A 16,275-nucleotide genomic window follows, 5' to 3' on the forward strand; every position below is an offset into this window, starting at 1 on the left:
ACATCGCCATTTGGGGTCATCATAAATTGTGTCCTAAGTATGTAGGCATGGTTCATAAACTTGTGTAGTACACTTTATTCTAGGCTTGTGCTTTACGTAGAGTTCAGGCATGGACAAAATACAGTATTTTGTATTTACTTAAAAATAAATTTGGAGAGTATTACAAAATACAAATGTATTTTGAAGAACCTGCAGCTACATACAGTAGCTGCTCGCCAAAATTTTAATTTTCCGAATAAAATTAAAAGTTGAATTTGTTTGTAGCAATATTCATTCATAACGCTACTTGGATTCAATTAATAATATTATTAAACAGTATTTTATCTCTTCAAAAGTATTTCCTATTATGATAACGATTATGTTGTCGATAATTATTAGGCAGATAGTGCAACCATGGACATATAACTTATATCTTAAAATTATGACGTATGAATTAATTTATAATTTATAAGTCATAGAAAGCCCATAAGGCGACTTATACTTATGATTATAAGTCAAGTTATGCGTCATACGTTTAAGGCATAAGTTTTGCATCCATGGTTGAAGTATCTATCTATTAAAGTCCTATGCAAATCATTAAATATACTTAGAGATTTACAATTAATGTGTAATTTAAAAATTTGCATTTTTCCTGTATAAAGTTGTAAGCATTTAGAAGCAATTTGAAAGGTGAAAGATTTTGCTGATTCCAATTTTCATATATTTTTTTAAGTATTTTACATTATTATGCATAATAAGACCATAATGAATCCAAAAATTGTTTAAAAAATTAATTCTAGGATTGCACATACAAACTTTTACAGCAAATTCTGCAATTTTCATTTTAACCGTTTCCCGTTTCGTTTCCGTTTCGTTTCCATCGCTGATCCGAAACGAAACGGAAACGAAACGGTCCAAGGCGTTTCCAAAATTTTGGAAACGGAACTGGAAAGGAAACGGAAACGCGTTTCGTTTCCGTTTCTAATATAATAATCTAACATAATAATTTTGGAATTTTTTAGATTGTCACAATTTGCAAAACATTGACAGATTTTCCCAATTTGCAAAAAATTGCAGATTTTCACAATGTGCAAAAATTGGCAACTTTTCGCATCATTTTTGCACATTCTTGATCAGCATGAAATTACAGACCCATTGACATATAACCCAAGTTGTAGAAACTTCTTCGTTTCATCGATCCAAAGGCTGTGGGCTATGTTAATAGCATTGGCAGTATTGCAGGTTTTGGTGCGGTTCTCGCTAAATATTTCGCGAAAACTTGATTTTGCACCCATGTTCTATGACAAAGTCTCATTGACACTAAATTATCTGTCAATTAAGACTATCCGAAAGGAAATCGAGAGTGGACACTAATTAAGGTTCCTAGTTAGTTAGCAATTATTGACGAACTTCCATCCCTTCCATCAAAAGAGATTTTATTTATCCCCTCGCTCCACAAATTTTGCGCAGTTGACAAATTTGCCAAATTACGCTAAAAATTAGACCCGGTCTAAAATGATTTTCTTTACCTGCTCCACGCGAACACCACCCTCCCCCGACTTGGACAATTCCAGCTCGACTAAGGAATCCTTCACTTCAGCAAGCATCTCCGCCACCCTGGCCAAACTGAGGTCCGGACTATTCCCATTGTACATCGTCCCGAATTTAAACTTGAGAATTTTCAGACTTTTGCACCCCTCCAAATACGGATAGAGGGACGCCTCGACCTCCAGCGTGGTCAGGTTGGGAGCAGCATCAACCCAGACTTTGAGCAGGGGTTGAAATTCGTACCAGCTCGAGGACCGGCTGTATCGATGACCCGAAAGAAGCTTGACTTTCAGAGAGGTCAAGTTAGTTTGAGGCGGGACTTTTTCATACGCGTCGGCTGGAATTTTGTAGGCACTTTTGGGCTGGCATAGGCAGGTGATTTCGACGTGTTGGACCTTTGTGGATCCGAGCTCCCGGATTGCTTCGAGGAAAGGGGGGATAACTTGTTTGTGGGTGGTGGTAAATTTTATTTCTCGGGTTAATTGAGACACGTGGGTCGTGATCGCTTTGGAAATGGCTTCAGCCTTTTTCTTGTTTGATCGGATGGAGGGGTCAAATTTGTCGGAGATTAGGAGACGTCGGGTCAGTTTGTCAGGGACAGGAGGTACTTTGGCCAACTTGGACCTCTTGCAGGTAAAAAGTTTGTTGACGTGGATACGGGCTCGTTTTCCGAGTAACGTGACGCCGACGTCGGCCCACTCGTGACAAACGAGGCGAGAGTTCTTGAGGTCGGGGAGGGGGAGGTTGGCGAAAATGACGTCAAGAATCTGGTAGAAAATTAAAAAAATTTGGATAAAGTAATTATTTATTAGAGATGAGCTCAACCAACAGTTTAGGTTTCCCAACCCACATAGTTTGTGGGTGTGGGTACCAAATTAGTGTCAATCTATCATAAACTTAATTAATCTGAAATTTGCCAAAGGCACGATCTCCCAATGTGCAAGACCTTTGCATATAAAGTGGATAAACTTAACAAACCTTATAGTTTCCAAATTTTCTCTTCTTTTAATGCAAATATCTCTGCCAAACACACATGACTATTGGGTGGACCTTGTGGCAGTGTTAGCCCGTGACTCTGGACTCCAGTACATTGAGTCGATCCCCTAGAGAATCGCGGTGGTGGCTGCGTTAATGCTACCGTGCACACAGTATGTCGAATAAATAAATAAAACTAATAAATGTCAAATTGGTTGCAAAGTTTTACTATTTGACCTGAATGGTGTGGTACACATTGTCATGAGGTCAAAAAAATTAAATTTTCTTATAGGAAATAATTTTAAAAGAAAGTTCGCCACGAATTAAACGACCCCAAAATTTTCGACCTTTTGAGTGTAATCTGACGTCAATTGAATGGGACACATACATGTGACGTCAATTGAATTTTTGGCGAAATTTCTTCTAAACTTACTTCCCATAAGAAAATTTAATTTTTTTGACCTCATGACAATGTGTACCACACCATTCAGGTCAAATAGTAAAACTTTGCAACCAATTTGACATTTATTAGTTTTATTTATTTATTCGACATACTGTGTGCACGGTACCATTAACGCAGCCACCACCGCGATTCTCTAGGGGATCGACTAAATGTACTGGAGTCCAGAGTCACGGGCTAACACTGCCTTGTGCAAGTTTCATACCGATTAAATGTCTGATCGATTGACACTGGTTTGGTCAAAATGTTAGAGCATACGTTATGACACCTGCATTGTATGTAAATACATAGGTAACTTATCAACGGATTTCTGAAAACTTTAGACATAGCGTTGTCACGTATTATTTCTGAGTCTGGAATTAAATTTGGTGAATTTCTAAAATTTGTGTCTTTCGCAATGAACAAAAGTTTAGGATAAAATTACGGATTGCAGAATTTACCAAAACTTGGAGCACCCCTCTCCTTTCTTGACGGAATTGACCCCAGCGTCATATTGTGGCGAATTTCATCACTCAAATCCCCAACGTGTGGCATTTTGAGTAAATGCGTATCTAAAATTAACAATGATAAACAAAAAACACCTATTTTAATTTAAACAAAGACATGCGAGAAGTGATGAAATCGGTAAAAACTTAAAATTAATTATGTAAATATTAATTTACCTAAAAAAACTTTCGAAGGTGCTGACAAAATTTGACTGCGTGGTTTTAACTTTTGTGTTGATTTTACGCTGTAATATGGAACAAAAAATTCGTAATAAGTTTGTATGGTTACTTTGCACACAGATACCTATTTAAGTAAAAAGTTAATTGATTGGGACACGTTTTATTATTTAGTTTTCGATTTTAAGCGTGTTGCATTTGCTGCCGGTGAAATACTTGGTTACTGAATTTGTTACAAAATTATTTCGTCAAACACGAAACATTTAAACCTTGTCGCACTAATTCAACTAGATTCGATCAAAATATTATTCCATCGAGGTGAAAAAATTCAGAGTTTTTTTTCTAAATTTTTGGGACATAAAAAACGTGCCCTTACTTGACGAGGGTTAGGCAACGAAAGAAATATTTGAGGACTGGACATTCTCCAGGGAAAATGAAACATACCAAAATAGCTCTTTAGTGGGCAAGACAGCGTCCCTTTCAAAGGGGGCATCCAATCTTTCTGTTGTTAACAGCTAATTTTTACTCCTTTACGCATTTTTCTCGTATACTTAACCACTGTTCGTATTAACTAAATATTATCTTGAAAAATTGTGAATATCGGATAGATAACCTTACCCATATTAAATCTTGTTAAAAAATGAGAACGTGTGCTTTGCACGCTAGGGGCCGTTCATAAATTATGTAACGCGAGAGGGGGGGGAGGGGTCTCAGAGTTGCGTTACGAAATGTGACGAGGGGGGAGGGGGGGTCTGGGCCCTGCGTTACGTCACTCAAATAAAGGCAGGCTAAAATACGCGATTGAAAAAATAATCCGAGCGGTTTGAAAAATTGTAAACTTGTAAACATTTGCTAGTTTCTTTTCGGCAAATTGCATAAATCTGCCACTGTTTCAAAATTCGAATTTAATTTAAAGTTTTTGGAAAGTCAAATTTTTTCTTATTGCAAAAAACTGCGAAAGCTTTTAACCAATTAAAATTTTGCTTAGGAGGGCAGCTTCACCACTTGCCACTCACAGAATCCGATGCCCTTCGGATATGTTGTAGTACCCCATGAGTGTACTAAAACCCTGAAACGGTTTGACTCCATGGCCACATTTGCGCCCGCCACACCCACTCAAAGGTGCGAAAAACACGGAAAATACCCTGTTTTGGTTCATTAAAAAATCCGCCAAAAATCCAATTTTGATCGGATTTTCAAAAAAATTACATATTCTTCATCTCAGATACTTGCTTTATGATGTCCAATACCAAACTCAACTTTTTTGAAATTTTGATTTTTTAAAGACATACCCATAGTCAGAAAATTTTCGAAAATATCCAAAAAATTAAAAAAAAACATTTTGGTGTCGGATATTACTAAACAACTATCTGGGATCACGAAAATGCTTAAATTGCGGAAATCCGATCAAAATTGGATTTTTGGTGAATTTTTGAAGGTGATGATTTTCGTGTTTTTCGCACCTTTGAGTGGGTGTGGCGGGCGCAAATGTGGCCATGGAGTCAAACCGTTTCAGGGTTTCAGTACACTCATGGGGTACTACAACATATCCAAAGGGCATCGGATTCTGTGAGTGGCAAGTGGTGAAGCTCTCCTCCTTAGTTAAATTATCCTCAAGAAAAACATTTATTTCATTTTTTTTGCAATAAGCTTTTTCCGATAAGAAAAAATTGTCGTTTTACATTTTTCTGCAATGGGTAAAATTTTTATTTTGTTGCAATTTCAAAACAACGACGAAAATTAAATATAGAAAATTTTACAAATTTTGTAACGTGCAAAGCATGGCAAAAATTTGCATCCTTTTTGCATATTCGTGATCATCATGAAATTTTACATGTGTATGTATGTATAACGTATTACAGAGCGTCGTCTTTCTATCTGAGAACGAGTTTGACCTTTAATCTTCGGCCTTATTTCTAATTTGAACTTGAAATTTTGACGATTGGTGGAGAGTATCGTCGAAATTGTTGGTCTAAAATTTCAATTCGCTGGTGTCAACACCGCCAGAGATACCTATAGATATCCGAAAAAAGTTACGAAAAACTCTGTTCCAAAACCACATAAATTTTGCAGTATTTTATATTTTTTAATCTTTAAAAAATACATGTCGTCAACAGAATTTGATGAGTTTGAATTTGCATGAAAATTCTTGACGTGCATCTATAGGTATAGTGGCGTCAAGATAACCTTACCCCACAGAATCTCAATTCCACGCTCGCACAATGACAGGCTGAATCCCGCACAAATCGCCTAAAAACGAGGGTCTGGTTTTTACACTCTGGCGACCGTAATATTTGACCTTTTGAAGTCATATTTGGCATTCCCCAGGGTGGTATTGAAGGATTTTGACCTAGGCCACTTCTGTGACCTTTCATAAATCACCAAACGTTTTGCATAAAATTCGGTTCTTACACTCTGGTGACCGTAATATTTGACCGTTTAAGGTCATACTTAGCACACATGTTCCCACTAACATTCCCCAGGGTGGTTTTGAAGGAATTTCACCTAGGTCACTTCCGTGACTTTCTAGAAATCACCAAACGACAAAATTTGGTTTTTACACTATGGTGACCGTAAAAAACGCCAACTTTGGCGTTTGTTGACTCGTAAAATTTTTTATGAACATGTCTTCGGCACGGCTGGGCATGGAACATGCAAAAATTTCATAAGAAATAAGCTCGTGGAATTTTGAGCGATAATTTGGTCATGTTTTGCTCTGTGCTGAGTGTAAAAACGACATTTTATGTAAAACGTTTGGTGATTTCTAAAAGGTCACGGTAGTGACCTAGGTGAAATTCCTTCAAAATTACCCTTGGGAACGTCCTTGGCAATATATATGCCAAATATGACCTCAAAAGATCGAATATTGCGGTCACCAGGTTGGAAAAACCAAATATTATGCCAAAAGTACGATCATTTTTAAAAGGTCACCGTAGTTACCTAGGTCAGAATCCTTCGAAACCACCCTGGGGAATGTTATTAGGAATAATTATGCCAAATATGACCTCAAACGGTCAAATATTACGGTCGCCAGAGTGTAAAAACCAGACCCTCGTTTTTAGGCGATTTGTGCGGGATTCAGCCTGTCATTGTGCGAGCGTGGAATTGAGATCCGGCGGGGTAAGGTTATCTTGACGCCACTGTAGTTTTCAAAAATAACTCAAAACTCAATAAAAAATGCCAATCCCTTCGCACACCACATCAATTTACGAAAAAAATATGACGTGAAGTTTTTAAAATGGTAAACATTATTTTTTTGGCGTCACAATGGTTGACATTTTTTGCATGATTTTGATTTCAAAGTTGGCCGAGGCATCCTTAATTATAATGTTAACTGCTTTGGGTCCATAAGTTTTCGAATTAAGTTTGTATATTGCATTAGAAACAAAATAAGACACTTGAATTTGGTTGGATCTGATGTCTAACTTATATTTTTTATCTGAAACTCCTGCCAGTGATTTTCTTATTTGGATTCCAACTGTACATGTATGTGTGTATTGGTGGGGTGACGATCCTGCCATTATTAGACTGGACCATCAGCTGCGGAAGCGCTATGGCTTATTGCAGTCTCCCCGTATACACCGCTTACTGTGCAGAGTTATGACTCTCACGATTTACCGATCTAACTTGATCAACAAACCGCCCTGATCTGATTATAAGTTGAATCAGATCGGGCAGAGGCATAGTAACTATTTGCTCTGGTGGCACATCGTGCCTCCCAAAGAGTTCCAACCTAAGGGCACAGTACTTGTCACAGGATCCAAGAAAATGAAATACAGTCTCAGGGCCACGGCCGCACGTGAGGCACGTGGCCTCATCAACTAATCCCATTGTTCTAAGATGCCCATTTAAGGTACAATGCCCGGTTAAGGTTTGTATTACTGATCGCAGATTACTCCGATTTAGGGCTAAAAGCTTACTGCTAAGCCCTGATAAAGGGGCAAAGAGAAAAGCTTTGGAAGTTAAACAACCCTTGCTGCTTTTCCACGATTTGGCATGCTGCAATCTTGCCCAGTTTACAATGCTGGAGATTACAGTGCTTCTGGAAAGAGGAATAGAGGGCTGCGGGCCAAGATACTCAGTAAGAGTGCCTTCCTTGGCCAACAAATCAGCCAACTGTACAGCATACTATAGACATTAAGGCATAATATTTGCTATGTTACGATAAGTTTAGGTTATAAACAACTTTTCTATACGATTATTACATCCATAGCATGTTAGGAAATTTTTGGAACACCCCTCTCAGGCGTCAGGGAAAATGGGAGGGTCATTTATGACACTAGCGAATTGAAATTTTAAACCAGCAATTTGGACGATACTATCTATCAACCTTCAAAACTTCAAGTTGAAATTACAAATAACACCAAAGATATTAAAAGTCAAACTCGTTCTCAGATAGAAGGACGCTCTGTAAATTCTACACGCTTTATTTTGTCGTTTCGATGGTTGTTATCTATGTATAACACGCTAACAAAATTGCAGGTTTTGGTGCAGCTCTCACCAAATATTTCGCAAAAATTTTGTGCTTTTGCACTGCATCTTCTAATCCAAGGATTTATCGAAAGGAAATTGCAAGATGAATGTCTTGCCACGAAAGAGTTTCAAGATTTCGCTTGAAAACCGAGCGTTGTCGCGAACTTGCGGTGCCAATGAGTTGCTGATTTGAGTTGCCTTAAATGTTGTTTCTAAAGAGTTGGCCTTTCAAACAAAAATGCTCAAAAAATTTTCGTTGCCTTCCAAATCGTCGAATTACAACGACATGGAATAAATATTTTTCATAAGATTATTTAAATACCATTACGTCTAGCATACCCCCAATTGGATTCAATTGTGCCAGGTTTGTTCGTTAGATGTTTTTTTGTGACTTTTCTAATTAGACAGTCTTCTAAATACATACACATAACTTCAGACTCATTGGAAACTCGGGGCACTTTGAAAATCTCAGATTTTCTTAACTTTAAAATACAAGAACATAATCTTAAGTTAAATGATCCAAATGATGGATCTTGCATGTAGCCCTAAAGGTTTAGAAATAGTGAGCCTGATGTACCTTTTCAAGATTTTGCCATATTTTCATGAATTAAATGAGAAAGGAAATGACGGTACCACCCAGTAATCACCCTTTCATTTTGTGTACATATTTCTTCCTGTTATGGGAAAAATGAGAATTGCGTTACGTTACGCAGGGGGGAGGGGGGTAGTAGCCTTTCGTTACGCTAGTGTGACAGAGGGGGGGAGGGGTCTGAAAAAAGTCGATTTTTGCGTTACATAATTTATGAACGGCCCCCTATGGCAAATTATATATCCGGAATTATCCGGGTATATTATATACCAGGAATTTGGACTCGAATTTAACGTTAAAAATAGAATTCTGAGTATCCTTCAAGGAAAGGTGCACAGGTACAAAGTCTTCATGTGTCATAGTGGGTATTAAGTGCAACAAATGGCAAATATGCATATACCTACTTTAATTGTTCATTTATTAAAAAATTAAGTTATACGAGATGGAGGTACAGGCCTTAGGTTTTATACACCAAAATTACAAAATAGTGCTGCAAAGCTGAAATCTTGTACACAGTCTGCAAAGTTTCAAGAATTGACATTAACACTGAAGATTAGGCAGTGGAAGTGGAGGAAAAGCACAATTGACTCAAGCAATATTGGAACATCCCCTGTTCTGTCGATTCAGGCGGAAGAAAATCTGCCGAAATGTTTCAAAATCATGAATAACTGGGGACTTGATCTTCAGTTGTGGACATAGTAAGCAAAAAAACCTCTGATAATGGGTGGATGACCGAAGATGTGTTCGCGAAATGGTGCAAAACACTATTCTTACCAACTTTGTGTAATTAAGCAATTTCAGTCGAAAACCTAAAACAACTGACAAGAAGGAAAATCGGCCTGAAAAAAATCCTCGTATGAGTACACGAAACCACCCTAATTTGTAATTTACGTACCTACAACAATATCTGATAATACCGTTATTTGTAATAATAAAGTGCGGCAAAGCACGATACATAAGTAGCGCAATAATGCTGAGAATGCTGAGAATGCTGAGAATTAATTTGCGCTATAAAGCTCAAATTAATTCAATTAATTAATTAAAGTAATTAATTAATTAATTAATTGATTGATTGACTGATTGATTAATTGATTAATTAATTGATTAATGATTGATTAATTAATTAATTGATTGACTGATTGATTAATTAATTAATTGAACACATGCTCTATACTGCGACATGTCGACAACAGAAAAACATGTTTTGCCTAAATTTCATGCATATTGACCGCAAAATGCCTAAATTAGGGAATGGCGACAGAATTTGGCGAAAAAAGTGTCGAAACCTTAATCGCCATATTGCGACATGTCGACAACACCAAAAAACATGATTTGCCCAAATTTCATGCCAATCGCCCAAAAAATGCCTAAATTAGGTCGTAGCGACGCTTTTCGACATGATGTCGACAAAGTGGCCACACCCCCTTAATAGGGTGTCACCCCCTGCCCGTGTAGAACATGTGTTAAAAATTTCAGGTCGCTGCGACAAACCGTTCTCGAGTTTTAGTGCTCACAGACAGACAGACAGACAGACAGACAGACTAACTAACCGATCGCATAAAGTAGCTTGCGCTACTTAATAAACCGGTGATTTAGTCACTGGATCGATATCTGCAAAATTTTGAACGCTGTCACACTTGCCACACGAAAAATCACACTTGCCCCGCTTAGTGCAATATCAGGGGGCAAGTGTGTGCACATACTTAATCTTGCACAACTCACTCAACTTTAAATATTTTTTTAAAAGGCTTGCATACTATTTTGGCTCAAGTAATCTATTATGCAATTATCACAATTTAGAATTTTAGAAATGTTTTGCTCCGAATTTGAGACAATGTAAAGCATGACTTTCACGAAAACCACTCACACTTGCCCCATATGACCCTAGTCATAAATTTATGACTTTTCCGACATGGCTATACATAGGCTTGTCACCTTTATAAGTTGTTTGTTTATAAGTTGTGAAACGTATACAACTGGTAGCGCATTTATACCCAGTCCATGACAAATTTAGAACGAAGCGGTATGGTCTTATGTATATGTTTATTAAGTAGCGCAAGCTACTTTATGCGATCGGTTAGTTAGTCTGTCTGTCCGTCTGTCCGTCAACACTAAAACTCGAGAACGGTTAGTCGCAGCGACTTGAAACTTCTAACACATGTTCATCATGGGGGTGGAGTGACACCCTATTAAGGGGGTGTGGCCACTTTTTCGACATTATGTCGAAAAGCGTCGCCATGCCCTAATTTCGGCATTTTTTGGGCGATTGGCATGAAATTTGGGCAAAACATGTTTTTCGGTGTTGTCGACATGTCGCAGTATAGAGCATGTGGTCAATTAATTAATTAATCAATCATTAGTCAATTAATCAATCTATCAGTCAATCAATCAGTCAATCAATTAATTAATTAATTAATTACTTTAATTAATTAATTAAATTAATTTGAGCTTTATAGCGCAAATTAATTCTCGGCATTCTCAGCATTCTCAGCATTATTGCGCTACTTATGTATCGTGCTTTATTTTCTGGTGATAATCATAACCCAATTTCTAAGAGTGTACCTAGTTTTGTGTAACACCTTAATTTTTCTGGATTTAGGGACGTCCATAAATTAATATATTGATCATTATTCTGCGCAAAGCCATGAAAGAATTTCACCCTTCATGGATGATGAGATTGCCTAACTTTGGTGTCCGGTATTTTACACATAATCGTTTACACGTAATCATTTACATACATATAATTATTTACACATAATCATTTAATTATTATGTGCACATAAATGATTACGTGTACAATACCGGTAATCGACATGATACCATTGATATGTGGAGAATGGGTACGAATTAATTTCGGCATGAGGTTTTCGTTCCCCCAGTGTTTTTTTCTATGTAATTCACACGTTTATGTAATTACGCATAATACACATTTTTATCCAGTTCACCAAAAATTTGGCTCTTTCAAGAAATTTTTTATTGAAAACCATGAAGGTATTGACATTGCATTACGAATTTTGCAACGCCCCGTCGTTCTTTGCTCCACGACTGACGACCCCAGGCTCTGGTCGTGACCTCGTGGACGACTCCCCTTAGTTGTCACACCCCCCCGAATATGCAGGTGATCATGGATGCTGATGCTGTGGATGATGGGGATGCAGATGCGGATGGTCGGAGGACGATGTGATGGTGAATCCCGGAGAGGAACAAGCGGGTTTGCAGTGTGTACTGGTTGGTTCCTTTATTGGGACTGTCTGGATTCTACACTTTACAGATTATTTTATGTGCGGGCCCATGCCGACTCGCACGTATACAGAGAAGCCCCCCGGATACAAACTCCACTCTGAAGGTGGCGGTGGTGGCACCTCGTCACAATTTACATAAAGAGTCAGCTTACAATTAGCTTCGAATACTTTGTCAGTTAAATATTTATTAGTGTTGGCAACTTTTTCATTTTATTTATAAAATTTTAACATTTTAGAAATTTTGTGTGCATGATGAAACGAAATAATATTTTGCTGTGTGGACAAATTGGAAAATTTAAGACACTTTTTTTTGCTACTTATAACATTATAGTTGGCATTTACGCCGCTAGGTGGCGCTTAAGTTAGAAAAATAGCACGAGTAAAAAGCAATAAAACAAGTATAAAAGAGTAAAAAGCAATTAAGCATTACAGCCCATTCTGATTTTTTTTGCTTTTTTACCCGATTACTAATAAATGGTCTAAGCTAGGGGCAAGGTTCGGTTACCGCGGTTGTTCGTTTTTGATTTAATAACAATTACAAATTTGTAGGTGACCGATCCCAACGTAAATGCTTGTGGTCTGTGCGGAGATCCAATAACGCAAGCGATGCCGAGACAGCATGAAATTGGGGGAGCGCACGAGTGCGGTCTGATCGTGAGGAACTACACTGTGGGGCAAACGATCGATGTCAAAATCTATTGGCAAGCGGTGCACGGTGGGTGGCACGAATTCCGCCTGTGTGACTACAGTTGGAAAGGGTACGAGAGCGAGACTTGCTTCCGAGAAGGCCAGCTCAGATTTGCTAAGGGGGACGCCAGGGTGTGGAACAACGGGACGGGTGACGTGCCATTACGACACTTCAAGTACAGTTTCCCCCAGGCTTGACATGTGACAGGTGTGTCCTCCTCTGGGAATGGAGTGCCGACAATGGACAATTCTACAGAAATTGTATGGACATTTCTATCCATTAAATGTTTATTTATCTACGATGTGATCCTGAATATGGTTTCATTAATTGTTGGAATGTTAATAAATTGTTAATAAAATATCAAAATGCTCATACTAACAATGCGAAGGCACGAAGTGTAACACTCAGATTTGGATGAGACCAACATAAATGTGTTTATCAACTAGTTTTAATGCATCAATGTGATAATCATTTCAAAGAATGCACACTTTGGCCAGAGTTATTGACAGGTCAAGTGACGAAAAATGACGAAATTTTCACTGAGGAGGCATTGAACTCCTGCTCCGCTCACCACTCCATCCACTCATCTCTCGCTCTCTCGCATACCTTTCGTTTTAAATTAGGACATTATTTCCTGTCTTATTCCAATTTTTTATTTCGTTAATATCTGTGAATCTGATTTATTGAATTAATGGAGTCTATTAATATACTTTATGTGTGCCAAGCATCAGGTAATAAAGTTAAATCTCCTCCTCGTTTGCTTCTTCGTCGTCACAGTCAAATAAATATTTAACTTTATTACCTGATGCTTGGCACACATGTAAAATATTTTTGAAGCAGCATTTTACTGATTTTACTGCCGTGAGCAGAGTGGTCGCCAGCAGGTCGAGTCGCAAGGAAGATTAATCCAGACACATTTCAATCCCCCGACAAACTGCTGGACGGAGACGCAGTTAATTCTCGGACCATTGTCGGGATCTGTGACTGGAGAATTTTCCGCCCAGTTTATATATCCCTGAAGTGGCGTATTGTTATGTGACCAGGCGAAGCTTCCTTCGGTCTCATTGTCGGATAGACTAAGCCAAAATGGACGGGCTAAGTAATTATGGACAAGTACACTCTCAAAGTTTGTAATAATTTCATAAATCACAATTTCCTAAATAAATTTGGACAATTAAATAATAGGAGTTTGTGGAGGCAGTTACGTTTTTAGGATTCCAGAAACGCTGCGTATCTCTCGGGAGTGGTCAAAATTTCCGGAACAAATTTGTAAATTGTAGTTGGGGGTAGTCTTCACATTTTCCATGTCAACTTTAAAAATTTTGCCCATTCCCAAGAGATATGGAGCCTCACGGAAATCTCAAAAACGTAGCTGTACAAACTGCCTAATAAATTACGTACTGTTGTACGTCGAGTTGACCGAGACACGATTCAAAAAATCGTTCAGCATCACATCAACATCTTCCGATTCGATTATGACAGGTGTAAAGCCGAAATAATGGCAGAAATCGATCGCATCTTGAAACGACATTCCCTGAAAGAAAGAAAAGACAGTGAGCGTTTATTTATAATTAGTAAAGTAAGTTCTTAATTAATTAAGAAATTTTACCGCATTTCCAAGGTTAGTATAAAGCGATGTACCGTTCACCTTCCCCACGTAGTGCAAATCCAGCTCGGACACGTCCACCGGAGTACAGACGGACTGCAAGAGTACCGAGTTTGCTATAATATGGAATCATATTTTAATTATGTTCACTGCAAAAGCATGCCAAATTTTAGCATGCTAATATTTATATTAATTAACATGTAACCATCGCGATAAAAAATTTCGTTACCTAGACACAAAAGGCTCAAGGTGACGACAAGGAGAATTTGATACATTTTAAGTATTTATACCGAAGAATTAAGAATGATGGTACCTTAACTGCGTACAAGATTAATGTTGGGAGAAGAGTGATTATGATTTGGACAAGATACCCAATTTTATTGGCGTAATTATGTAACATTATCTTATCAAAATGACCTTTTTTATACATTCCAATGTAAATACCGTTATCCAGTCGACCTACATAAATTTATGCCTTATAAAGAATTAAACAACCGCGGTAACCGAACCTTGCCCCTAGCTTAGACCATTAATTAGTAATCGGGTAAAAAAGCAAAAAAAAAGCAGAATGGGCTGTAATGCTTAATTACTTTTTACTCTTTTATACTTGTTTTATTGCTTTTTACTCGTGCTATTTTTCTAACCTAAGCGCCACCTAGCAGCGTAAATGCCACCTACAATGTTATAAGTAGCAAAAAAGCAAAAAAAAATAATTCAATACAACAAAAAATCAGCTTTAAAGTAAGTTAAAAGCAAAAAGTTAGCTTTATTTTGCTAGGGAGTTAAAACTTAAATTATTGCTTGAGGTTATTTGTTATCACAAAGTGTCTTAAATTTTCCTATTTGTCCACACAGCAAAATATTATTTCGTTTCAGCATGCATACAAAATTTCTAAAATGTTAAAATTTTATAAATAAAATGAAAAAGTTGCCAACACTAATAAATATTTAATCTTCCTTGCGACTCGACCTGCTGGCGACCACTCTGCTCACGGCAATAAAATCAGTAAAATGCTGCTTCAAAAATATTTTACATGACAAATAGGCAACGCAACCTTGCTTTTTGGACAAAATATTGATATTGATAGGCAAAATAAAATGAAGAAGTCTATTAATATAATTTATGTGTGCCAAGCATCAGGTAATAAAGTTAAATATTTATTTGACTGTGACGACGAAGAAGCAAACGAGGAGGAGATTTAACTTTATTACCTGATGCTTGGCACACATAAAGTATATTAATAGACTCCATTAATTCAATAAATCAGATTCACAGATATTAACGAAATAAAAAATTGGAATAAGACAGGAAATAATGTCCTAATTTAAAACGAAAGGTATGCGAGAGAGCGAGAGATGAGTGGATGGAGTGGTGAGCGGAGCAGGAGTTCAATGCCTCCTCAGTGAAAATTTCGTCATTTTTCGTCACTTGACCTGTCAATAACTCTGGCCAAAGTGTGCATTCTTTGAAATGATAATCACATTGATGCATTAAAACTAGTTGATAAACACATTTATGTTGGTCTCATCCAAATCTGAGTGTTACACTTCATGCCTTCGCATTGTTAGTATGAGCATTTTGATATTTTATTAACAATTTATTAACATTCCAACAATTAATGAAACCATTAATGAAATCATGCTGCCGAAAACCTTTATTAATTATTGAAGTTTTCTGGAGTGAAATGATGAATATTTTTCCAATCATCTCCTCAGGATGGACAAGGAAAAATGGGGCTACCACAATACACTAAAATTGTTCCATAGACAAAATAATAAAACCTTGCTTAGTGGATAGCAGTGTTCCGAGCGATACGATATAGCAACATTTCATATCGAAATCGTATCGTATCGTATCGAATCGGTCGTTTGAAAACTTTTCGATACGATACAGGGCGTCGTATTGTATCGTATCGTATCGATTCGATACGATATCGGCTCCATATCGTATCGTATCGAAAATCGTCGATACGATACGATATATATCTATTTTATAAGTCGAGTTTTAAAAGTTGACATATTTAGGTGAAATAAGTCTAAAAACGACTCATAA

General features: G+C 37.4%; 1 protein-coding gene across 1 annotated transcript; it reads right to left on the minus strand.

The window, feature by feature from the left end:
* Positions 1–13,246: 13,246 nt before the first annotated feature.
* On the minus strand, positions 13,247–14,563 carry LOC110850256. Its single transcript, XM_022097714.2, has 4 exons — positions 14,452–14,563; positions 14,226–14,338; positions 14,018–14,150; positions 13,247–13,711 (listed from the first exon to the last, which is right to left on the minus strand). The coding sequence occupies exons 1-4, from the start codon at positions 14,495–14,497 to the stop codon at positions 13,470–13,472; spliced, it is 534 nt and encodes a 177-aa protein (XP_021953406.1). The 5' UTR covers positions 14,498–14,563; the 3' UTR covers positions 13,247–13,469.
* Positions 14,564–16,275: the final 1,712 nt, after the last annotated feature.

The sequence above is a fragment of the Folsomia candida genome, unplaced genomic scaffold (assembly GCF_002217175.1).
Source record: "Folsomia candida strain VU population unplaced genomic scaffold, ASM221717v1 Fcan01_Sc005, whole genome shotgun sequence".
Classification (NCBI taxonomy): domain Eukaryota; kingdom Metazoa; phylum Arthropoda; class Collembola; order Entomobryomorpha; family Isotomidae; genus Folsomia; species Folsomia candida.

Bases quoted from the DNA above. Each gene is read 5' to 3' on its own strand.
- LOC110850256 (XM_022097714.2), bottom strand. From the start codon at position 14,497: ATGTATCAAATTCTCCTTGTCGTCACCTTGAGCCTTTTGTGTCTAG. The intron at 14,339-14,451 runs GTAACGAAATTT...TCCATATTATAG, and splicing joins CTTGAGCCTTTTGTGTCTAG to CAAACTCGGTACTCTTGCAG. The intron at 13,712-14,017 runs GTACGTAATTTA...ATAATTACTTAG, and splicing joins GGTCAACTCGACGTACAACA to CCCGTCCATTTTGGCTTAGT.